At 48.7% G+C, this 26358-nt stretch overlaps 1 protein-coding gene across 2 annotated transcripts in view; it reads left to right on the forward strand.

Annotated features, from left to right (window-relative positions):
• SELENBP1 (selenium binding protein 1) overlaps window positions 1-26358 on the forward strand; it is a 45554-nt gene that overhangs the window by 15734 nt on the left and 3462 nt on the right. The window contains exons 2-11 of one of the 2 annotated variants that reach the window (XM_006113944.4): window positions 1509-1562; window positions 4579-4691; window positions 8812-8997; window positions 12017-12137; window positions 13611-13793; window positions 15666-15844; window positions 18130-18208; window positions 20018-20139; window positions 20747-20839; window positions 21343-21461. In XM_006113944.4, coding sequence (XP_006114006.1) covers window positions 1509-1562; window positions 4579-4691; window positions 8812-8997; window positions 12017-12137; window positions 13611-13793; window positions 15666-15844; window positions 18130-18208; window positions 20018-20139; window positions 20747-20839; window positions 21343-21461 — 1249 coding nt within the window. Of the gene's footprint in view, window positions 1-1505; window positions 1563-4578; window positions 4692-8811; window positions 8998-12016; window positions 12138-13610; window positions 13794-15665; window positions 15845-18129; window positions 18209-20017; window positions 20140-20746; window positions 20840-21342; window positions 21462-26358 lie in introns of both variants that reach the window. The other variant, XM_006113943.4, reaches the window with a different exon arrangement.

A 26358-nucleotide genomic window follows, 5' to 3' on the forward strand; every position in this document is an offset into this window, starting at 1 on the left:
CTTTCAATGCTCACCCCACCTGGGAGATGCCTCGCTGTTGTGGAGCATGTTCACAATGGAGGCTATGTTCAAAGGATCCCACCTGCAGGCTGCATGTTGAGCCCCGTGTAAACCCAAACTGTACTGCGGGCTGCAAACAAACAGGCCGCAGGCTGCATGCGGCCCACAGGCCACGTGTTGAGTAGCCCTGTTTTAAGGGTTAAAGCAGGAACATTTTTCAGTTCCTCTGCTGCTTTAAAGTACTTTGATCTGAACCTGATAAAGGAACAAGTCCTGAGTCTCCAGTCAAATATTTACTTCCCCTGTCACCTGCCAGATTCACTCACTGCCACTCATCAGATTCAGGGCCGATCCAAGCCATTTTGGCGCCCGACTGCATGGCGCCGCCCCTAGGCGCACGGTGCATGTGCGGTTCCACCCCCCCTAAGGTGCACGGGCCCACCCCCGGGGTGCACAGTGCATGCACTGCCCGGCCATGGCCGTTGGCATGTATCCCGGGGCCCACCCCTGGGGCGCACGGTGCATGCGCTGCCCGGCCCGGTCACCGCTGCTGGCGCGCGGCCTGGGCCGCACCTGGCCGTGCAGGGCCCCGTGGCCATGGAAGGAAGGGCTCTGCTGGCTGGCACCACAGGGATGAGCGGGCCGACGCTGTGGGAGCCAGGCACGCAGCGCCTGATTGCAGCTATAAGGGACGCTACATGCCCCTTACAGCCCCCATCAGGCACCCCCCATCAGTTGGCGCCCGGCTCGCCCACCCCTTAGTCCAGCCCTGATCAGATTCCCTCCCAGTCTCTGGGAACATGAACTCCCAGTTGAACTGACCCCCTTCTACTGGTTCCTGATGCAACAGCTAGGTTGCATCATGGTAGTTGAGGAGTACAGCTGGGGACCCATGAAAGTTTCAGTCGGCAGGAAGGTAGGACGGGGTTCTGGGGAACTGAGTTTCCAGCAGTGAGACAATGGTACAGGTCAGGAATTCCACTAAGCAAAAACTCTGCTAGGAATCCTTTCTGGTCTTCTGCGTTCCTGCTCCCCAGCCAGTTTCTGAATCCTTAGAAACAGCCACTCTAAGGGTTAATACACAGACAACTGTGCAGGCCTCTTCTTGTAATAATAAAATGGATTTGTCAAATTGAGCAATCCAGCTGCTGAACTCTTATCAGTGCTTCCCTACTAATCCCTAAAACCTTTCACCAGCCAAGTCTTTCTGAAGTCCAGATGTTTATCTGCTTAATATTGAATTGTTTGGTGTTAATTGCAGGGTGGGACATCTTGAAAACTAACACTCAGACTTTCCTCAATATTTGGATTCCCAACTTGACATGCTGGGTCTTGTGTGTACTCTGCTTTTACTGATCAGTGGGATTTGTGGATGCTTGGCACTTCTGAAAATGGGGTCAAAGATCTCTTTAAGCTGAGCACCCAAAGTTTGCAACCCCTTGGGAAATATGCAGGTAAACAATTTGGAGATATGTAACTTATTTCTTTTTCCCCCTCTCTTTCAGCAGAAAAATGTGGAGCATGTGGTCCTGGCTACAGCACTCCGTTAGATGCCATGAAAGGCAAGTCCTTTCATCTGTATTCTGAAATCGAAGTTATCATAACTAGAACTTTTTATTGACAGGCCTGCTGACGAAAGTGGGGTGGGCAAAGGTGGCAGTTGCTCCCGGCTGCCACGGCCGGAGCCCCAAGCCCTTCAGAATTGCCACCAGAGCATCTCTCCACGCAGTTCTGGGGGCTAGAGGAGGGTGCACCAGTCTGGGTGGTGCTAAGGGCTGATTGTCCTGGGACCCACCCTTTCCACTTGAGTCCTGGCCCCTTTTGGGACCACGGAGCTGGGGCCCCACACACACCTTGGCCTGGTGCCTGTGGTGCCTGTTGGATCTGCTGTTTAGATGCTATGCCATGGATTTCATGTGACTGGTTTGACATGAGATACTGATGTGGGCTACCTGTGCCAAACAGAAGTTGGCTTTTAGGCTCTAACTGGGATTGTGTCTATACTTAAATATGCTACAGTGGCACACCTGCAGCTCCACTTCTACACTGCTTCAGGGACCGGAGGGGTTCTCCCATCATTGTCACTAATCTTCCACCTCCCTGAGAGGTGATAAAATTCAGTGGAAAAAATCATCCCTAAAGCTGGGGGTTAGGTCGGCATAGCTACATCTCTCAGGGGGTTGGATTCTTCATATCCTTGAGACAGGGTTACCAACTTTCTAATTGCACAAAACTGAACACGCCTACTTGCCCATATCCCACCTCTTTTCTGAGGTCCCAGCCCCTGCTAACATAAAAACGGCCATACTGGGTCAGACCAAAGGTCCGTCTAGCCCAGTATCCTGTCTGCCGACAGTGGCCAGCACCAGGTGCCCCAGAGAGGGTGGACCGAAGACAATGATCAAGCGATTTGTCTCCTGCCATCCCTCTCCAGCCTCTGACAAACAGAGGCCAAGAACACCATTTTATCCCCTGGCTAATAGCCTTTTATGGACCTAACCTCCATGAAATTATCTAACTTCTCTTTAAACTCTGTTACTGTCCTAGCCTTCACAGCCTCCTCTGGCAAGGAGTTCCACAGGTTGACTACACGCTGTGTGAAGAAGAACTTTCTTTTATTAGTTTTAAACCTGCTCCCCATTAATTTAATTTGGTGTCCTCTAGTTCTTCTATTTAGGGAACTAATAGAACTTGCTTGACCCCTCCCCCCTTTGTCACTCACTCTTCCCTACCCTCCCTCACTTTCACTGAGCTGGGGTTTTGGTGCTGTGGGGGGGGGGGAGGGGTGAGAGCTCTGGCCTGGGTGCAGGCTCTGCAGTGCATCTGGGGGTGAGGGGTTTGGAGTGCAGGAGGAGGCTCTGGGCTGAAGCTGGAGGGTTTGGAGTGTCAGAGGGGGTGAGGCCAGGAATAAGGGGTTTGGGATGCAAGAGGGTGGTCTGGGCTGGGTCTGAGAAGTTCAGAGTGCAGGAAGGGGGTGTGGGCTCCAGCTAGGGGTGGGGCCAGGGATGAGAGGTTTGGGGAACAGGAGGGGATCCCAGGAGTTTCAAGATGTGGCAGAACTTACTATAACTCCCAGGAAGCAGCCACCAGGTCCTTGCAGTTTCTAGGTGCATGGGCAACCAGGGAGGATCCATGCACTGCGTTAGCACCCACAGACACTGTTCCCCATAACTCCCATTGGGCATGGTTCCCAGCCAATAGGTGTTACAGAGCCGGCACTTGGAGTGGAGCTAGCACACAGAGCTTTCCAGTCCATGGCTGACACAGCAACTAGGGGCCGTAGGGAGTTGGTGGCTGCTAGGAGAAGTGCGGAGCTAGGGCAGGTAGGGATCCTGCCTTAGCCCCAGGTCCTCGCTGCACTGCCAAATGGACTTTTAACGGCCTGGTTGGCAGTGTGGGGTGAAGCTACCAGGGACCCTTTCTGACCAAGTGTTCCAGTCAAAAACCAGATACATAGCAACCCTAATCTATGACAAAGCTATGCTGGTGGAAGTTTTCAGTGTAGACCAGCCCTAAGTCCTATAATGTTGCACTTGTAATGTGGATGGGGACCTCATTGGTAAACTAGAACTACATGGGGCAGTATTGCCAGTTCCAAAATTCATGAGTCAGTCTCACCAAAAACTTTAAATTTGGATTTAGAATCATGAGATTATGTACAAATAATAGGCTTGGGGTTCTTTTTATTTGCTTTCTGTACTTTCTGAGCCTTTAGAGTGCCCTGGGGTCACACTTAGAAGCTTTCTCCACAGCCACCAGGGCCAGAAACCTACTTTTTCTTTAAGAATGAAGGCTGAACTCCTCACATACCCACTTGGCTCCAGGAGCTGTGGCTTTGAAAAAACAATAAAAGACTATCTCTCCAGTTACTTTTTTTTTTTTAACAAAAATCGCTCTCTGGATTGCCCAAGAAGGGAGGAGATAACAGGAAAGGGAAAGAGACCTTGTGGTATTTTAAATAGTTTCATGCATTGTCTGTTCTTAAGGCAGCCTACTCTTCCACTATTGGGTGCTATGGATAGTCCCGTTCTAATCTTGTTGTTAGCAGTGTGGGATGAGATTCTAATCACACTGAAGTCATTGTGCATTTGCAATTGACCTCACTGAGGCCAAGATTTTATTCTAGGGGCTCAATGTATTTTAAAGGCTGCTGCTGCTCCCCTGCTTGATATAACCAGTGCGATGCTCCATAGCTGGCTAGCATATGCTGGTACACTGACGTTTGACTAGAGCAACTGGCATAATAGAAAGACTGAAAATCCTTGTAAGGGTCAGGGAGATTCCCGCTCTCTCCGAGAACACTTTGCATTTCGAGGGCCCTTCAGAAATCTCTCTGATCCAGGGATGAGTCTTCCATGAGCAAAGAGGGGCTAATAGAGTCGCAGACTGGGAACGGGCCACACTACAGGCAGGGAAACTCCTTCAGACTGACCTTGTCTTGTGTGCTTCCCTACACAATGAAGACACAGATTCCCCATTTGAGCAAATCCAGCCCGGTGAGAGATTCCTCCAAGGCTTGCTTTGGGGGTAGCATTGCACTGATTTCTGTTGACTTAAACCAGTTCTCTGCCTTGCAAGGTCCCAGAGAGAAGATTGTGTACCTGCCCTGTATCTACAGGAACACTGGAATAGAGAAGCCTGACTATCTGGCTACCGTGGATATTGACCCCAAATCTCCACACTACTGTCAGGTACCCTTCTGCCAAGATTCTGGCTCTAATCCTCCGTACCTAGCCTGGCCTGACCCAGGCTGCTTTACTGCTGGTTAGTAACACTCTCTGCTGCAGCTCCTTGAACCCATTCTTCAGAGGGAAAATCTTTCTGTCTTTGCCAATATCCTTGACCTAAATGAGGACCTGATGCACCAAAATTTGAAGGAGCCTGGACAGTCTCTCTCTCTCTCTCTCTCCTCCATCCTGGATGGATTCGTGTCTTGTGCCCTTTCCTGAGCCATCGATTTTCCTGCCAAATGGGGCAGCTCAGCCCGTTAGTTGTTTCAGCTCTGCTTTATGTTGCATTTTCTCCTGCTCAACTTCTTGCTATCCTATCTGGGGCCTCTTATGGCTAAGTAGGTTGGATCCCACGGATTCCGCCTTAATCTTACTTTGTCTACTGTCTCCTCCGTTTTCTTCCTCACCACTTTCAAATAGACATCTCTGTGTTGACTGTCAGGCTAGCCATGCTACGTTTCTTAGAGATGTGCAGCAAGTTCAAAATGAAACCCCAGGTCGTGGGTAGCTCAGCTGGCTCCTATTTCATTCTCTTGGATTTGAACGGCTTATGAATTCACATCAAAGCTATAAGAAAACAACTCAGTGGCTTAGCGGTGTATTTGCATTGTGTTTTCAGCCACTTTCTAAACTTGGGCTTGGGAATCTTCCAGGGATTGCTGAAGGCCAATATTTAGCTACTGTTCCCAGATCTCTTTCAAAGACTTAGTGAGCAACTTAGGTCCCTCCGAAATGCCATTGTCAATGGATATTGAGCAAGATTACTAATCACTGCAGGAACAAATTTATTTGGGGTGTCCATCAGGCTTCGCAGTTACTGGTTTGTTTAAGGTGATTAGAGTGATTTAAGGATGTAAAAGGTTAACTGCTTAACCCGTTATCTGGTAAGCATAAGGCTGATGGAATGCATACGGGGTAACCGGTTGGACAGCCAACTGCGCCAGGCTGGAGCAGCCCTGGCTGAGTCCTGTTGGCTGTGCAGGAGCAGCAGGCAGGACCATGACTGAATCAGCCTCCCCAGCCCTGGCCATGCAGGCATGGCTGGGATGACCAGGCCAGGACCCCAGTCCTGAACGCGCAGGCGAAACCCCAGCACAGGCTGCACCACAGCAGCCCAGGTGACCAGGCAAGACCCTGGACACAGACGTGCTGGAGTGGCCTGGGCAGCTAGGTGGGGCCTCAGCTCTGCCACACTGGTGGAACCCGAGCCCTGGCTGGGCCAGAGTGGCCATTCAGGACCCCAGCCCTCCCATGCAGCCAGGCCAGACCCCAGCCCTGGCCACACTGGAGTGGCCTGGGCAGCCAGGCGAAGTGCAGCCCTGGTCACACTGGAGTGGTCTGAGCTGTCAGACCGGTCAGACCTCAGCTGTGCTGGAGCACACCAATGGGACCTCAGCCCCAACCGTGCTGGCGGAACCCCAGCCCTGGCCATGCTAGCATGGCCTGGGCGGCTAGGCGGGACCCTGGCTCTGGCCAGGCCGGAGCATCCTAGGCAGTCAGGTGGGATTGCAGCCATGCCAAAGCAGGGCAGGTGGTGCCCCAGCTGTGCTGGAGCCTCCTGGGTAAGCGGGTTAGCGGGACCCCTTGCCCAGCTGCAACAGCCCTGCTGGACAAGTAGGACCCTGGCTGCACTGGCACAGGCCATCATGCAGGACTAGGCCCCTCTGACACAGCCCAGGAGGGTGGGCAGGAACCTGGCCCCAGCTGCTGTCCACCCATCTGCCAACAGTTAACTCGTTAACCAGGATAATTTTATCCATTTAACCAGTTCACTGTTTTAACAGTTATTTACCTCCCTAGAGTGATTTAGGAAGTCTATGAAACTAACCCTCTCTGTCATGAAATAGGAAAGCACAGTCTTGGCCAAGACTACAGCTTCCAGTTACCTGGTAGACCTGGGTTTTAGGACCAATGAGTGCATAGTTGTTGTTTTTTTAAGTGTAATTTAAACTGCATTTTAAATACTGGTTGGACCTTCCTGGTCCAGCACTCTTGGAACCTTGAACAAGGGAGTTTGTTGGACCAGGGGAGGTCAATTCCAGCCCCTCTGCTGATGGACTCTGGACTCTCCCAGAGTTCATCAGCAGACCTGGCCAGCTTCCCTTCCTGACCACAAGGCTCTGCTGCTGGCCCTGACTGCCAAGCTCCCTGCCCCCTGGTTGCCTTCCTGGCTCTGCTACCAGCCACAGCTGCCAGGCTCTTTGTTCCTGGGTTTCTGACCCAGCCACCAGTCCGGCTCCCTCCCCCAGGCTAGACTCCACTGCCAGCCCTAGTTGCTGGGCTCCCTGTCCCGGAACTGCTGGAGCTCTCTTGTCCAGGTGCTCTCTGGCCCAGCAATGTCTGTGGTCCTGCCAGATCACGGATGTTGCTGTACCAGAAAGTGCCATATAAGAGAGGTTCAACCTCTACTAAGATGTTTGTACGTCTCAAATTGCTTAATGCATTCCAGTCTCGGATCTCCAGCATTAAAATGCACTGGAGGGGAAGTTGATCTGTATTGGCAAGACATCTTGTCATAGTTGTTCCTGTGCATAATTATTGCTGAAACTCTTACTGGGGAATCTAGTTTCTTAAAGAGACTTAACTACTGATCTCTCCATGTTTCTTAACTGCACACAAAATGCTGCTAAGAACCAGCAGCAAGAATGTAAATGACGGTTAACTGCAATCAGTTTGCCACGACTTGTCCCAGCTGTAATCAGATAAATCTTGTAAATTCAGAGCATTCCTGCTGAGATAAATGTTATTGTTTTCACTTGCTATTCTGTATTTCTTGCAAGTGCTGCCAAGTCTTTCTATTTTCCCAATATTAGCTACATTTCACAACATACCATTAAAAAACAAAGGTTAGGATACCATGATGTCCAAATTCAAGCGTGATGCTGTCACAAGGTGCTCTCTTCACTCTAGCATGCCTCCTTCTGGCTGCATCTGAGGATTAGCTTTTGTGAGGGCACCGTCCCTTCTTGTGGTGGTTGCATGCTATTACTCGCTGTCTTACTCTCTCAGGATTCAACCACTCCTGCTTCATAGCTCAGCCCTCCAGCCAGGTCACTGTAGTTTTCTCTTTCTGGGGAAATCATGTGTATCAAAGTATCTCAGGACTTGTTGTCCCCATTGGTCTTCTCTTTCACTGCCCCCTTACCGGTGCCACTTCCCCAATGGCTAATAGGGAACATCAAGCCCATGGGAAAACCAGGCCCACCCTCTCCACTAGGTTCCAGCCCAAGCACCTTACAATAAGGTCTGCACGGTCCTATCTCTCACTGCTGTATCCCTGGGGTGTGTCTACACAGCAAAGTTATTTCGGAATAACGGTCATTATTCCGAAACAACTTTGCGAGCGTCCACACAGCAATTCCGTTATTTCAAAATAATGGATGGCTTATTCTGACTTCTGTAAAAAACTCATTCTATGAGGAATAACGCCTGTTCCGAAATCTATTTCGAAATAAGGTGTGTGTAGATGCTCCACTTCGGCTATTTCAAAATAGCCCCTCTCCAGGGTCATTCTTAGTTATTCCTCCTGGGGCTCTAAGTCGAGATAGCACGTCTACGTTAGGGAAGCTGGCCTCAGACTAATTTTGAGGCTTCCCTGCAGTGTAGTTGTGCTATTTCGGAATAACTATTCTGGAATAGCTTATTCCAAAATAACTGTGCAATGTAGACATAGCCTGGGTGACCTGACCTTCTCTCAGCCTAACAGTGCCTGCCCACCTGCCTCCTACTCTCAGCTACAGGCCCCTCCAGTTCCTCTTTGGCTTAGCTTCATCTCTAATTAGTCCTCCTTGCTCCCTGGCTCCTACCCCAAATGCAACCTAAGTGTTTAATTGGTGCATTTTAACCCCTTCCGGCCTTATGTGGGATGGACACCCTATCACTGATTCACAGAGAAGTGAAGTGATTTGCCAGATGTCACCCAGCACGATGAAAGAAGAGAGCCAGGAATAGAACTCAGGAGTCCTGGCTTCTGGTCTCCTATGCTAACGGCCTGGAGTGAGAGTATCTCTAAAGAACTGTTTTTCTGGGAGCAACTGCCTTTTGTACTGACTGAATCTGAACCATGCCTTTGACTGTATAGGTGATCCATCGCCTGCCCATGCCCAACCTCCGAGATGAGCTCCATCACTCTGGGTGGAACACCTGCAGCAGCAGCTTTGGTGATGTCACAAAGAAACGGAACCGGTTGATTCTTCCCAGTCTGATTTCCTCCCGTATTTATGTGGTGGATGTGGGCACAGATATGCGGGCTCCCAGGATGCATAAAGTATGTCTGAGGTGGTTCCAAGATATCTGTCTTACTTAGGAGCTGGGAAATAAGACTTATAAGAGTGGATGAACAAATCCAAAGCAGGTTTTTAGGACTTTTGCAGTATGTCTACACTACAGCATTATTTTGAAATATCTTATTTCAAAATAGTTAATTTGAAATAAGTTATTTTGAAATAACGTATCTACACACAAAATGCATTTTGAAATAGCGTTTTGCTATTTCAAAATAGCGTGTCCACACTGATTGGACACTGAATCACATTTAAGGCCAGCTGGAACCAGGTCCTGCAGGGTCTCAGGTCAAGAGTTACTTTGTGTGGCTGCTGCCTGAGGCTATCTGAGGCCTGTGCTTCAAGGGGCTGTCAGTATCCAGGAGGCCCTGTGGGAGAGCTTCCACCTGAGGAGCACTGAGAGCCTCCCTGGTATGCCCCACTGGGGGCTTGTGCCTCATTTCTCCCTCACGTCCTTCCATTTACCTCTCCCTAACAGCCCTTCCTGATGTCAAATAAAATACATGTATTTTCATGAACACAAACCCTCTTTATTTAACAAAACTGGGAGGGGGGGGGGGGTGAATGAAACTCTGGAGAGACTGGAGAAAGGAGGTGGGAGAGGGGAGAAGACAGGGTGGGAGAGGGGAGGGGGAAACCTGGGAGGAGGGAGCTGGAAGGGGGAAGCAAGGGGAAGAAGGGGGAGGAGAAGCTCAGGGCTCAGGGTTGGTGGAGTCTCACCGAACCAACTTGATTTTCATGCAAACCTGCTCCTGGGTTCGCATGTGGCCTTTGGTGGCCAGGCTGGCAGCTATCCTGCCATAGACGGCTGCATTCTTCCATCTAGTGCAGAGATCATGGACGTTGAGGGCATCTCCCCCAAACTGAATAAGGTCCATGATCTCCACCCTGGATCAGGAAGGTGCCCACCTTCTCTGGGCCCTGGCAGGCTCCTGGGAGCTGGCAGACTGCTCCTGGGGAGCGGTGGATGGGATGGCTCCCAGTGGCTTGCTGGCTCATGTTTTGGGGCCACTGAGTCAGGGGCAGTGACTGCTGGCTCTGGGCTGGCAGGCTTGGAGCTGCCACAGGCACTGTGGCCAGAGTCAACCCCTTTAAGGGCTCTGGGGAGTGGGGAGGGAGAAGAGTGTTCTTGGTTGAGGCTATAGTGGCCACAAGGGCACCCTGGGAAGGCTGGAGGCCCCCTATTTCGAAATAAGTGTCTACACAGCACTTATTTCGAAATAGCTATTTTGAATTTGGTGTTATTCCTCATGGAATGAGGTTTACCAAATTCGAAATAAGCGCTCCGCTATTTCAAATTAATTTCGAAATAGCGGTTTGGCTGTGTAGATGCTAGTAAAGTTATTTCAAAATAATGGCTGTTATTTTGAAATAACTTTTCTGTATAGACATACCCTTGGAGAACGTAACTGGTCAGGATCAAAAGTCTTCACGTTTAAGAAAATTGCTGCTTTTCCACAGCCAAAGAGGACTCAAAGTTCTCAAATCCTTGAGTTCTATATGTAGACCAGTGTTTCTGAAAGCGTTCCACGGAATCACTTTGAGAAACACATTAACTGGCCTCCCCGGTTTGTTTATTTACTGGCGCCGCAGCCATGGAGCCTTGTGGCTCCCATTGGCTCTGTTTCATCTTTTGCAGCCACGGGGAGCTGTGGGAAGTGGCATGGGCCAGGCCACCACTTCCTGATGCTTCCCTTGGCTGTAAAGAGCAAAACGGAGCCAATTTAATGTGTTTTCTCAAAGTGATTCTGCGGAACACTTTCAGAAACACTGATGGAGAGGAACACCAACATCTCACAACCTGCTGTCAATTGGTGCCCTCTAGGTGCAACTTGTAGTTTAGGGTTACTGCGTTTCTTTTCATAGTCTTGGGTAACAAGTGTGACATACAGTACATACTTGGGCATTAAGGGGGAAAAAGTCCCTGCTTTAGGGCAATGAAGTCTGCTTTGAATTAGCTCATTTATTTAAAAAAAAAATACTTTTATTAAGACAGAATTACCTCCTTTTTCTTACCAATATTGCCAGCTGAAAATCAGGCAATGTTCTCTTTGCCTCTAATGCAATCCCCGTTTATAAAGATTTTGCTGTCACAGTTTAGCTGACTGATATCTTGCTGAGTCACAGACAGACTATATTCCATCTAGTTCGTCTATCCATGTATTGAGGGAACAGTCCACTCCAGTGTGCCACAGATATAGGCTCTGGCTTTCTGATTTACTGAGTATCTCTGGGCCATGCTTGCTTTGAAAGTAGCAGCAGGGTACATGTTCTTCAGGAGAACCACCTAGCGATAGGGGAATTGATTACATATATAAACTCGTAGCTTTGCACTTCAGGCAAGAAAAGCACTATGGTTTTGTTTATTCTCTCTTTATTGTTGAAGCTGAGCAAACAATATATTTTTCAGTTCATTTGCAATTCTGGAAAAGTAGAAAAAGGAAATTAGTTTTGTTTAATCCAAAATGATGCATTTTGTTTAAATTTCGAACTTTTTTTCACTCTTAAAACTTTGAAACAAAAAATCATCAATTAAGAAAAATCTAAATATTTAAGGTTTTTTTCATTAATATTTTCCTTGTTTCTCCTGGTCTCTTTCCCCCCACCCCCTCCCTAGTTCCTCCCAAACAAAACAGTTTGATTAAATTGACATGAATTTATTACATGTTTTGATAGCCCCAAATCTGCTTTTTTTTTAGGGTGCTGGGGGAATGTTTCAGTGGAAAATTTTGCCCAGCTTTGCTCATAGTTTCCTTTTGTCTGGCCAAGTGCAAAACATACAGGAGTTGAGTTTGCAAGTGGAAATTAAAACCCAGCAGCCTAGAACTTTGAAAAAACAACAAACGGTCTGGTAGCACTTTATAGACTAACGAAACATGTCGATGGTATCAGAAGAGTTTTAAGATGACAGGAAACTCTGCCCCATGGGGATGGGAGTTAATACTCTGATTTTGATTGAGGAGTGGCCTGACCAAAGATTAACTGCATTTAAAATCTCCTTAGATGATTGAGCCAGTGGATGTATTCTGGAAGTGCAACCTAGCCAATCCGCACACAACTCACTGCTTGGGCAATGGTGAGATCATGATCAGCACCATGGGAGACCCGTCTGGAAATGGCAAAGGTATTTATCCTCCTTAGTCATTCAAGAGAGTACGGGGACAGTACGGTGGTGCACCGCTCTGGTAAGAGGGAGTCGGCTAGCACTGAGACACTCCACAGCAAGTGGAAGAGACATGATGTGCTCCTATTTAGGCTCCTGGGGCTCTACTGCAGGCTGGCAGTGTCCCCACAAGCAGCAGCGGGCAGCCAGGTGGATTAAAAGGGCCAGCTGTGAGGGGGGACACACTATAAGAGGTGTGTGCACATCCAGATGGGCTCCTGGTGTCCATATCTGACCTGTGCTGCTGCACCTCTCTCACCACACTTACAGGACATCAGGCAATACAGGAAGAAGAACAGCAGCATGGGGCAGGGACCCAGCAGTCAGCCAGGTAACCCGGCCTGCCCAGGGACTGCTGCAGGGCAGCCCCAAGACACCCCATCATTCTGGAATTGCCTGATTTCCCCCCCCCCCATGTTGCCAAACTCCATGTCTTCACTCCTCCACACATACACCCATCTCCATCCCCTCACCTGATTCCCCCATGCCTCCCAATCCACTGCCCTGAGCCCCCGCACTCTATCCCATATTTAAATTTCTTACAGATATTGTTGTATCACAATACCCCCTCCCCCAGCACCTGCCTTGACCCGACTCCTCCCCTCCACCCCCAGTACCTATAAGAAATGGAAGTCACTTTCACCCCTGCAAGAGAGGGAATCCTTGCTACAGAACTGAAAGCCTTATTGAGATCTTGCAATCCCTTTGTGCTGCTGGCCATTAGCAGTCCTGGAGTCTAAAGTTCTCTGCTTAACTACAGAATAGGTACTTCAGGAGGAATGGCAGAGCAATTTCACACCTTGTCATTCAATCCTGATTAGGAGACATCCCCTCAGGGTAATAGGAGTATCCAGAATGCATCATTCAGTCCTTGAGAGCTGTGAGCCTAACAAGGTGACAGCTGTGTCTGTGGTGTGGGCACCTGCCCGCAGGTACTGCAGAACCAGGCAGTTTGGGGCTCCTGATTTTCCTCTGAATCAGGCTTTTCTATTTTTCTGATTTGCACCCAAATAGTCTTGTGCCAAACCACTCTTATATCGTTCCCTGAAATTTTAGAATTGGATCAGATGCTGCCTTCCAGAGTTTTTTCATATAGAACAACAGAAATGCCATTGAGTTGTACTGGGCTTCACTTTGCTTGGCCAGTTGACATATATGTCCGGTTAGGAACACTTGTATGTTAAGAGAATTCCCCGTTGAATCTTTGGTAGGAAAAACTCTGAGTTATGTTGATGCCTGTTGGAAATATTAATGAAATCTCTTGCAATGGAAAGTACAGAAAAAAACCATCTCTTTACAGAATTCTTTCACCACCCTCCTCAGAGTACAGGAAATGTGCTACAGACTATTTGAAGAGGAGTTCACTCTGACATTGTATCTTATCCTGCTTGAACTCTTACATTGTGCATTGTTTTGTTTCGGTTTTGGTCTCAGCTGGCTTTATCTTGCTCGATGGAAAGACTTTTGAGGTGAAGGGGAACTGGGAGAAAGGATCCAATATCCCTGCGCTTGGCTATGACTTCTGGTACCAGCCACGGCATAATGTCCTGATGAGCACGGAATGGGGAGTCCCAAAAGTCTTGGCATATGGTTTAGACCCAGCAGACCTAAAGACTGGTGAGGGCATGCTTGTTTAAAATTTTGTGAAATTCTGGTCCGGTTTCAGTAAAGCAAGGATTGCATGCAGTGACTCTTCTATGGAAGCTGGTGATTTCATCAGAGTGCATAAGCAAAATTATCATGTTAAGATGTCTACAGCGCTAGTCTATAGCAGTTGTTAATGATCACAGTATATATGGCTCCAGACAAAGCAGACAAACGTACTGTAAGTGTTCTTTAAATAGACTGAGCATCAGAAGTTCAGCAAAACCTTAGGAACTAGACTTTCCATACGGGCTGATATAGACTTGTACCCAGTATCAGAATTCAGCTATGCAGGGTAAGGGGCATCTTAATTTAGTCTGTGGCCACCTTGTCCTTCCCAGTCACTGCAATGGGAAACAATGGCAGACCCAAAGGCTACGTCTACACTGGCACCCTTTTCCGGAAATGCTTAAAACGGAACAGTTTTCCATTATAAGTATTTCTGGAAAAAGCGCGTCTACATTGGCAGGATGCTTTTCCGGAAAAGCACTTTTTCCGGAAAAGCGTTCGTGGCCAATGTAGACGCGCTTTTCCGGAAAAAAGCCCCGATCATCATTTTCGCGATCGGGGCTTTTTTGCGGAAAAGACTAACGTGCTGTCTACACTGGCCCTTTTCCGGAATAGTTTTTCCGGAAAAGGACTTTTGCCCGAACGGGAGCAGCATAGTTTTTCCGGAAAAACACTGACAATTTTACAGTAGATCGTCATTGCTTTTCCGGAAAAGCAAGCGGCCAGTGTAGACAGCTGGCAAGTTATTCCGGAAAAGCGCCTGCTTTTCCGGAATAAGTGGCCCAGTGTAGACACAGCCAAACTGTTGGGGACCACACATGCTGCTTTTGAAAAGACCTGCATATAGCTAACCTGGTGTGTGCAGACCTAAGAGTTCAATGAATGGAGGCCCTCTGGTCTCCCAATGAACACATTCTATCTCTGTTTTCTACTGGACACAAGTCAAGGGGTTGTGGTGTGACAAGAATCGCACAATCTGACGCTTGACTCCTCACCTGTGACAATTTTAAAATGGATGAAGGTTTTTGGCATGCTCATATGGTTGAGAGTCAATGCCCATTTGCTATGCTCTTGAGCACTTGAAACCTTTCATATAATCATTGGTCTGAAAGGGACCCGAGAGTCCATTGGTGCAGTTCTCTGCACTCAAGGCAGGACTAAGTATTATTATCTGGCTAGACAATCTCTGACAGGTGTTTGTCTAACTGTAGTATCTATAATGTAGACACAACTCCTTGGCTGTGCTCTGATAATAAAGATTTCATAACCTCCCTAGGCAATTTATTCCCGTGCTTAACAAGATGGGCACCAGACACACATCCCAACCATCCCTCTGTATAATGATGCTAGAGACTAATGGATCTGGGTAACCATTGCTCAGTCAGTCCATCATTTAAATCTCTTGTGAACCAATGAGTCACCTGGATAGGTTCTATCAGAGAGAAGTACATAAGAACGGCCATACTGGGTCAGACCAAAGGTCCATCTAGCCCAGTAGCCTGTCTGCCAACCGTGGCCAGCACCAGGTGCCCCGGAGATGTCCCTCATTACTAAACTTTTTGGTGAAAATTAAAACAAAAAAGCCATTTTTTTATCTGCCATTTCCATATTTTTTTATATTGTTTTCCCTTCCCCCCTCATTGAGTAATGGGCCTATCTTGTCCTTTGTTTTCCTCATGTTCTCATGTATTCCTCTAGGAAAGGCTGCAGCTACAATAACTCTCCTTGCCAGAGGTATTTAATAGCTTAGCTGTCAGTCTGCACTCTCCAAATTGGTTTTTCTCCAAGGCTAAAATCAACTCTCCTGACTTGATTTTGTTTGACTTGATCTCTCAGGGCGCTATGGCCGTTACATTAACGTGTGGGACTGGACCACTCATGTCCTCACCCAATCGATTGACCTGGGGGAAGACTCCATTCCTCTGGAAATTAGATTTCTCCACAATCCAGATGCAGCAGAGGGATATGTTGGCTGTGCTCTGAGTAGTGCAATCCATCGCTTCTACAAGACAGAGGTAAGCTCTCTAGCAGCATGTGGCAAAAAGCAAGCATATTAAACATAAGCATATTTCAGAAAATCACATGGCCATTTAGTGGGAATCATAGATTTGGGCAGCATCTTTTTTTTTTTTTTTTTTTTTTGGTGCATCCAAGTTCACTAAGTTGTGTAGCTCTATGAAATAATGCATCTCCCAGACAGACTATGTACAGAGCCAAATCTTTGGTCTAGCAGGCCCAGGAAAATACTATTTGTTCCCAGAGGAAATCAGTAGTCCAATACAAATTATTAGACTGGAAGCTCCCACAAACTCTTAAAGTTCTATGTTTTGGGCTAAGTTTCTGAATTCTCAGTGTCGACTGAGCCCTGCCAATGCCTTTACAAAACAGTAAACATTTGGAAATAAGAGGTAGTTAACAAATCCAGTACTTGCTAGATTGGGAGCCCAAGAAGAGCCAATATCCCGTGTGAAACAATATGCCCCCAGTCTCTAACCACTTTAAAATGAACAGTTCAGCTCTTGAGAAATGGGTGGCTTGGAGAGGTCTTGCCAAACAATCTGTTCTTACAATAGCGTTCTTGTTCTGACTGCAATTAATTTGAGAGGACAAGTTAAGTGAGGTAATATCTTGTACTAAAACAACTTCTGTTGGTGGAAGAGACAAAGCTTTCAAGAATACTCAAAGCTCTTCTTCAGGTCTGGGGAAAGTACTTTGTTCACAACTAAGTACAAGGTGAAGTTCACATAAAAGACATTTATTTTGCATCTTATGGTGGATTTAGAGAACAGCTTAAGTGGTATTAAATGGATTTTCCAAGATGCGTAGATCATTATCTAGACTCCTTACAGTGAACTAACTGGCACACTGGCTGCTGTATTTTCCCTCCCATGTTCTTTATGTTCTGTGCTAATGGCTTGTGCAAAGTGGTTGTATTGGGGAGATACAGCCTCAGTTCCATAGACTGCACCAAGCCTCCAAACCCTTCATGGTTTTCCCCCTCTCCTTGGCCTATACCTAAAAGCTAACTTGATCCAGGGTGGCCAACAGATTTTATCAGATGGTGGACAAACTGAGGCTGGGTCAGGCCTGGCTCTGGGCCCCCAAAATGGGTGGGGACTCAGAAGGAAGGTATAGGGTTGGTGGCTACTTCCCTCTAACCATACCTTCAGTGCCCCCCAGAGTGCACCACCTGGGGCTCTGTCAGTGATTTAAAGGGCCCAGAGCACCAGTCCTGCCATTGCCATGGTAGCAGGAGCAGCGGCCAGGAATCTTGGGCCCTGAAGGGTCTGGGGATTAAGTGGACCTTGCATGGCAGCATCAGGGTTCGCCCGCCCACCTCCTCCTCACCCACTGTGGCAGCAGGAGCATAAGTGAGCAGCTTGCTCCACTCTGCCTTGCCACCCTCTTCTCCCAGCCTGCTGCGCTCCGCTTCTCTGTAGCAGGGGGAAGCAAAGCTCCCCGACGAAGCTGGGCACAGTGGGCTGGAAGGTCAGGGCAGAGCGGAGCAGGTTGCTAGGTTGTTCTAGCTTTCACCACCTGTGGGGTGAGTGGGGAGGGAGGTGAACCCTGCTGCCACTGTGCCATGCCCCCATAATTGTCTGGGCCATGTTTCTCGGGAGAGGGAGCCAGGTGGTGGGGTGAGGCTTGGGGAAGGGGTGGAATGGGCGTGGGGCCTGTGGGAGTGGGCTTACCCCAGCCCCTGTACCTGGGATACTGAGGGGGGGGTGTTGCCCCAGGCCTCTGCGCCCCCCCTCAAGATGGCCTGATGTGGGCTTTCCAGGACAGGTGCCCCCTTGGCCTGGGTTGATTTAGCTAAATCATACAACATTCACATCCCAGAGAGACTTAGGTAAATTGACTAAAGCCCTGATACAGACACTGCTAGGACAATGGATTCTTCCATACACCTAGCTGCAGCCTCTCAGAGGGGTGATTAACTCAGAACCCTGTATGTTGATGTAGCACATGTCTATACTGCAGCAGCGCTGTTGTAGTGCCATCGCTGTGCCACTGTAGCATCTGTAGTGTAGACACAACCCCTCGTCTGTGCTCAAAACCTAAGCTATTGTTGAGGTCCAATGAACTATGCTTCTATTTTTAGTACTGACAGGTGGTGTAATCATTAACTCTGTGCTTCCAATTAGTCGCTTATTTACTATTCACCTTGATTGTTAACGTATATTTGCAGTACCTTGGTATATTCTAGGTACACACTATCACGTACTTAGTCTGCCTCTGCCTTGCATAACTGAGTTCTTGTTGACTTACCGCAATGGAATATTATGTTTACTCTTGACAGAATGGAAATTGGGCAGCAGAGAAGGTGGTCCAAGTGCCCAGCAAGAAGGTGGAGGGTTGGATGTTTCCTGAAATGCCAGGTTAGTGAAAGCACATTTAAAAATGTTTCTCCAGCATGTATCAGGTTCTGCAGCTAGGTTGAGCATCTTGTCAATGAACGGCAAACACTTTTTGCAGGAAACATATGGAGGAGCTTATTAGTTATACAAGTACTTAGGCATACCCTCAGAAAATTACAAGTAACCCTCAAATGGCAAATCTATTTGTATTAAGACCTGCCAATGTGTGTTGGGAGTGGAAGTCTGGCTCATCTTAACTGAAGCTCTAAGGAGGGGGCCAGCATCTCGTCCAATGGAAGATTCTTCTGCTATACCCTTTGAACTCCAAGATGGATCCTTTGGACCCTTACCCGTTAATCATCACTCTCACACAATAGTTATCACCTTCTCCCTGAGGTAGCTGGTTGCCCTTGAGCAGATATATGGGAGGGTGAATGCCAACTGGCCCCGGTATTTGGGGCACCCCTTCCTCATCTAAAGGGACTTGCGGGTCTCTCAACTGAGATCCGGATCACTGGTTGGCCCACTTTCCAATTGGACCTTCTCCTTTCGATCCATGCCTCTGGTCCTTCCACATCTCCAATTTAACGACCATAACATCACTGCCTGCAGTTTTCTCCCCATGCCCCCAATGGTAGAAACAGTGTCTGTAAAGCACCAACATGTCTCTCCAGCCCATGGAGGACTCATTGCCACATCGAGTCTTCTTTTTCCAGGCATGGTTTTATTCTCCATCTATAAAACTTAAGCAAAACCTCAAAACAAAACTGTTTCTCGGCCCGGCCTTGGCTACAGTTCCCAGTGGCTTTTCCCTGTTTCCTTTCTGTCCTTCCTATTTCAGGGCTGACTACTGGAGGCCATCTTCCTCTTGTCCTTCCTCAGCCCTCCTTCAGGCCATTTGCCTTGAAGTTACCTTTCTCCAGCACCTCCCTGAGGTGCCAAGAACTCTTCTGTAGCTTGTCTTGCTGGCAGATCTTTCATCCTTTGTAGCCATCTCAGGACCCCCTCCCAGCTAGGCACAATAATTAAACAGCTACATAGTCTAGCTCAGTGTTTCTCAACCAGTGATATGAAAACCCTTAGGGGTACTTGAGAGAAGTCTGGGAGATACGTCAACACACCTGAAATTTGGAGAAAACTGAATTTTTGTTTTAAGTTTTACAGCAATTTATTATTTTTGTACTTTTTACATCCAAAAATTTCATCGCCTGCTCAGCTACGATTAAGTTGTTTAAACAAGTGTGTTACAATGGTAGAAAAAAATGTGTGTGTCTGAAAACTGTAGGTACTGGGGGTACTTATAATTTGTTTTTTTAAAAAGGGGTACTTTATAAAAGAAAGGTTGAGAAACACTGCTCTAGCTGACCTAGATCAGATAGAAAGGTAGCCATTCAATCATAGATGAGTCTGGGTCCAACTCCTACAGATGCCAGCCTGTGCGGGGAACCTATTCCTTCCCAAAGCAGCTTAAACATGCCGATCCTGGATCCATGGATCAGTTTGGATTCTCCAACATAGTGTCCATGTGGATCATGCTAATATTCTATCACTAGCTGCTGACTGAGAATACTCTAGCTTGAGGAGTAGGTTCTGGTCAGCTGTTCTTGTGAACTACCGTGCAGGAGACTGGGTTTGGTTCCTCCACCCGTGCGGGCTGCTTGGAGTTTGAAAGACGGTGCTTGGGGCCCAGGTTTCATATCTGAACTAGGTTTGTCTGATGTGGGTCTGTGCTGAAGTCCTGTGGCTGGGATTCTAAGCGAGACTGATGCATGGCCATGCGAGCTGCTCTCTCAGTGTGTCCTGACTCCACCTCTGTCTGCTCTCTCTAAGGTCTCATTACCGACATCCTGATCTCACTGGATGACAGGTACCTGTATTTCAGCAACTGGCTCCATGGAGACATTCGCCAATATGACATCTCCAACACTCGGAAGCCCAAACTGGTGGGACAGGTAAACCAGAGTCATAAAGGCTTCTTTTACTCGGTTGTGAAGCTGGGGATCCCCATCTCTTTAGGAGAGAAAAGGATAGTTTTATTTTGCATAGGGGATAGATGGTCAGTTCCGTGCCTTCATGGCCGTATTCCTTTCATACATGCAGACCCTCCTGGGCATGCTAGACGGGGGAAGGCGTTGCCTTCCCAAACTGCCAGCCTGGTTCTGCCCACACTCCACCCCAGAACGCCTACTGTAGGCGTTCTGGGGCGGAGTGTTGCTGCCCCTGAGCACCTGCCCTCCCCAGGCTCTAGGGCCACAGAGGCTGGAACTGCAGGCCCTCCTCCCTCTCCATGCTTCAGGGCCAGGGAGGCTGGGGCCATGCACCCTCTGCCCCCTCCATGCTCTGGGGCTGGGGGGGGGGGCGGTGCCGTGTGCTCTCCACCCTCCCTGAGCTTTGGGGCCAGGGAGGCTGGGGCCTGTGCTGCCACCTCTGTGGTGCTGTGGGGATAGCTTGGGGCCTGGGCAGAAGGGGCAAGGCTGTGGGCTTGTCTTCCCCAGCCCTACCTTCACTCACTGCCCATGCAGCCCCTGATGTCTTTGTGGCACATCCCTTTGTTTACAGGTGTTCCTGGGAGGCAAAATCCCAAGAGACGGGCCAATAGTGGTGGTGGAAGACCACGAGCTGAACTGTCAGCCAGAGCCTTTTGTGATCCAGGTGAGCAATGCTGGCTCTTTCCCCACTCCTCCGTTAAGTCTCATCTCTACTGGCAGCTCTCTCAGTGCATGCAGCTCACACTTCCTATGTGAGTGCCAGATTCTGCACATTTTACTAAGGGAAAACTGCCATCTATGTACAATAGGACTTTTGTGTCACTAGATGCTGTGTAATGAGGCCCTTTCTGGCATAACCCAGTCTATGTATGTAGCTGGGACACATCCCAAGAACCAGAGGCATGGATTTAAAGGAAAGAATCCAACTGGAAAATGCACGCCCCCTTGAACAACTAATGATTTCAGCAAGCAGTCAATCTTGATTAGAACTGAACTTTGCCCAAATGCTGGGGGTCCCCACCCCAAGAATCTAGGAATGCTGGCTGTCTGATGTTCTGCCAGGAGCAGAATCTGCCATGCTGATGGGCTCCCTGTTGTTGTGTTCTTCTTTCCTTGTGATGCCACTGCCAGCTTATAAACCCAAGTCTTGTTTTCCTGTAACACCAGGGGAAGAGAGTTCAAGGTGGACCTCAGATGATCCAGCTGAGCTTGGATGGCAAGAGACTGTATGTCACCACTTCCCTCTACAGCGCATGGGACAAGCAGTTTTACCCAGATCTTGTCAAGTAAGAAACCTTTCTTGGATGAGAAAACTTACGGCCATAGGCAGCTGTGCCTACCGCAGAAGCCCCTCAGTGGAAGTGGGTGATGTTTGTTTGCAGCACCTCCAATGACGCATGGATGTGGGCAGGAAGAAGGGACATAAAACCCTGTTTAATTGTTTAAATGATTAAAGGGCGAGCAGGGGGGACTGCTTCAGCTCCAGCAGGGCTGGAGCAGTCGTCCCGGTTGCTGCAACCAGGCAGGAGCACAAATACACACCCTGCCGCAGATGGAGGCTGCTGCAGCTGGCCAGAGTAGCCCCTAACTATGGTGAATCCCACAGGGCTGGAGTAGCCCCCTGCCCATGGTGAGCGGGGGACTGCTCCAGTCCTTGCTGGTTAACCATTCACCTCCCTCGCAGGAAGACTGGCTTTATTAGCTCGTTGCACACTACTAACCTACATGAGGGTTTAACACACCTGTAAGAATTAGCCCACATTTTATAGGTACAACAGAACATGAGCATCTGCCCACTTTAACAGTGTCTGATGTTGAAATCATTCTTCCAGTCCTGCAGCAGGGTGGTTGGGGAAGAATTCATTAGATAACCTAGCCTACGGGAAACCTATATTCTTCTCCGGGTGATGTCCCCGTGGGTACTCCACTATTGGTGACAGGACGTCCCGTCACCGCAAAGCAGAGCTTTTTTGAGCAGTTGTCAGCAGGCCATGTGTGTGCGCAAAGAGCGCCGAGCGCCACTCTCACTTTGGTGCCCTATGCACACAACCCAACCTCCTCCTCTCCCCCCCTTCAGTACCTCTTCTACTGCCTTTGGTCACAGACGGAGCTCTTTGTTCACCTCAATGTTTCATCCTCCTCACGGAGAAAATGAGTTAGCCTTATCCCTTCTCTTCAGATTATTATTATTATTTGTGTTTTATCTCTTCATTCCTGAAAAAGAAAAGAAAAAAAGATGAAGAGAAAATGAAACAACAAGAGCAAACAGGGAGGCAAAAGAAGGCGAGAGAAACTGCAGAGTGTCAGTTAACACCTCTGCGAGATTCAGACGTTCACTGACTACACAATGCTGGGTTTGCCTGGCTTTAAGGAATGTGAGACATTTCGGGAGCCGATACCGGTCTCAGACAAACATTCAGCCTGCATTTGCTGCTTAGGGGAAGCTCATGTGCCCCCAATATGTGATCATTGCTGCAGTCTCACAGCCAGAGCCAGGGGAGATAGGGAGATCCAGCTCCGAATGATTTTGTTCAAGAAAGCTATTCAACTGGCAAAGGACTCACAATCCTCTTTGCCTCCAGGGCAGGCTCAATACAAAAAGAGTTACCTCCCTGCTGCCCCACAAATGCCCAGAAAAGAGACCATCCCCCTTGAAATCATTGTCTCCCAGTGTGGCCAAAGGGAACACACCGGGCACTTCTGGCACCATGTAGTAGGCTCTTAGTCTGGCACAGCTACTGCTGCACTGTGAATGGCCCCAGTGCCAAAAAAAGCATCATCGGCGCCACAGAGCTTTCACCGGTGCACGTCCACGTCGGTGCCGGCAATACTAAGAGACGTGGCACCGACAAAAGTGGCACCATCAAACAAACAGCCCGCACACAAGGGGCTCATGTCAAACCCATGCTCCTCAGCACCTGAGCCAATACCTCCCCCCAAAGGGACCTCGGCACCGGCACATTCCGCTCACCATGACAGGAGCCAGGCACAATGCGCTTTGCTGGCACCTGAGATAAGCAGCAGGCATGGCGCTCCTCTCCTCCCGCCCCCTCCAGGGACACTTCTCCACTGCCATTCTCAACGTATGCTTCCTCACACTATGTGGGTTCTCCTGTACTTTCTGAGCATGTTGTGTTTCATGATGATGATCAGAGGAACTTTTTCTCATCACAACACTCCTCCCCCACTACTTATCATCATCTCTATTACCACCACGGTAGACCACGGCATCCGCTCTGGTATTCGGAGTGGCCATATTCTCAACCCCACCACCCTCCCTGCTGGTCGTCATGGGACCACTGCGTTTCACGTAGAAGACGGTCCACAGCCGCATCTACTCCAGCAAGGAAACCTCCTCCACTCTTGCCAGCCCGTACCATGCCAACCACTGTGGACTCGGACGAAAGGAGGGTCAAATCCCTGATGAACACATGGAAGTCCAAGACCATGGAGATTTTCCGGCCAATAATTGATCATCATCCCCTGATGAAGCGGTAATACCAGAAGATTCTCACCCGACAGATGATTTGAAGCAATTCCAAGAGCTTTTCAGAAGAGTAGCTGTGAGAAAAGACGTCCAGTTGTAGGAAGTCAAGGAGAAACAACATCGTCTCCTGAAGAACATTTAGTCTCATATGAAATTTGGCAAATGCCTGCTTAGCTGCATAGCAGCAAGGTCTCACGTACTACACTTCGAACACTTGACATGTACACATCTCCATATCACCGGAAGCATTATACCCCATAGAACAGAAATAGAGACAGCTATCACAACTGTGCACAACAAAAGCCATACGACTATAACCGTCCCAGACAATGAACTCAAAGAAAGTGCCCACCTCAGTCCTGGTCTTCCAGTTCCCAGGCAACTAAGCAGCAAATTTGAACATTTGGTCGAGGGTCCGCCCGACTTCTCCTTTCATCCTCTGCCAACAAGCCACTACCACCTGTTCACCAACAGACTTTGTCTCTTTTACCGCCAATGGGACTCTATAACATCAGACTAGTGGGTGCTAGAAATCATCTGCACAGGATATGTCATCTCCTTCACATCTCTTCCCCTTACCCTTCTCCCTTCCCTGTCCCTCTTCAGGGGTTCCTCTCATGAAGCTCTTCTCAAACAAGAAATCGATCACCTCCTCTATTTAGGAGCAATAGAGAGGGTACTGGATGCTTTCTGGGGAAGAGGAGTCTACTCCAAATACTTCCTGATTCAGAAGCGCACAGAGGGCTGGAGACCTATATTAGATCTCCGCAAGCTAAACAAATTCCTGCGGAAACAACGATTCAGGATGGTAACTCTGGCTTCAATTATACCAGAACTGGATGAAGGGGACTGGTTCACAGCCCTCGACCTACAGGACGCATATTTTCACATCCCCATACACCCATCACACAGATGGTACCTCTGATTCACTGCGGGCGATGACCACTTCCAGTACAGAGTCCTACCTTTCGGCTGTCCTCTGCCCCCCTGGGTCTTTTCAAAGGTCCTTGCTGCAGTTACAGCTTACCTCCGGCAGCAGGAAGTCGTGATCTTTCTATACTTAGGTAACTGCCTTATAAAAGGCCAGACCCATGTGGAAACTACCAACATAGTCTCAAGAACCAAACATTTGTGCTATCATCTGGGCCTCCTGATAAACGAACAGAAATCAACTCTGGAGCCCGCACAGGGCATAGAGTTCATTGGGGCCTGTTTCGACTCATTGACTCCCACACCACCACTTCACTGAGCTATGCGACCTCGTGACTATATTAACTACCGGCCCTTCCACTACGGCACTTACCTGCCTCCAACTGATGGGACATATGGCTCCCACCACTTGCGTTGTCCAGTATGCATGCCTCCATTTCCGAGCTCTGCAGCACTGGCTAGCATCTGTCTACCAGCCTGCTCATCATTCTCTGCACAAGCAGGTCATCGTTCCCAAGAAGGTGCTGGACTCACTCAGATGATGGATGCTACCCAGAAACCACCTAGCAGGAGTACCCTTTCACCAACCCAAACCATCGATACAGATTACGACTGATGCCTCCTTCATGGGCTGGGGTGCACACCTGCACCAGTACGTCGTTCAGGGCAAATGGTTGCTGCACGAATCTGCCCTGCATATAAGTCTCATCAAACTCAGGGCTGTGATGAATGCTTGCAACCACTTTGTCACCATCATCGCCAATCGTGCTGTGCATATACTTACCGACAATATGACCACAATGTTTTATATAAACAGACAGGGAGGGGCCCACTCCCCGTCACTCTGTGCAGAAGCAACCTACTTCTGGAATTGGTACATCCATCACGGGATCACCCTCAAAGCGTCATACTTACCTGGGTGGACAACATCTGGGCAGACGCGCTGAGCCGCAATTTTTCAATCGATCATGAGTAGGAACTACACTCCACAGTGCTTATTTCCATCTTTTGCCATTGGGGATATCCTTCCATAGATCTCTCTGCAACCCCCAGCAACACCAAGTGCTCCCGCTTCTGTTCATGAGTGGCACTGGGCAAAAGTTCCCAGAACATTCCTGGGATCCACTGGGACAAGCCCCTACACTACACTTTCCCTGCCATCCTATTCATTCCCAGAATCCTATGCAAGATCTGTACGGACTGAGCTCTGGTCATCTTCCTAGCTCCATCATGAGCCAGACAAACCTGGTTCCCATACCTACACTTGATGTCCATAGCAAGGCCTTATTGCTCCTGTCCCGTCACGATATCCTCTTCCAGGATGGAGGCAAACTACTTCAGCCCCAACCCCACACTCTTCACCTGCACGCGTGGCTCCTGTCTGGTTCCACGGAACAGAATCCCTGTTCAGAACAAGTGAGATCTGTTCTTCTACTGAGTAGAAGATCATCAACCAGAGCCACTTACCTGTAGAAATGGAAGCGGTTTTCCTCTTGGTGTCAGCAGGTCACAACATACCATTTCATTATATTCTCAACTACATATACCACCTGAAAACCGGAGGCTTATCAATCTCCTTTGTCAAAGTACACCACAAACTGATAGATGGATCATCTGTCTTTACACACCCCATAACAAGGAGGTTCCTGAAGGGTCTCCAGAACATCTACCCTCCACATAATGTTCCTCCCCCTTCCTGGGACCTGAACCTAGTTCTGGACTGTCTCATGAGATCTCCCTTTAAGCCCATAACAACTTGCCCACTC

Source organism: Pelodiscus sinensis, chromosome 24 (genome assembly GCF_049634645.1).
Source record: "Pelodiscus sinensis isolate JC-2024 chromosome 24, ASM4963464v1, whole genome shotgun sequence".
NCBI classification, from domain to species: domain Eukaryota; kingdom Metazoa; phylum Chordata; order Testudines; family Trionychidae; genus Pelodiscus; species Pelodiscus sinensis.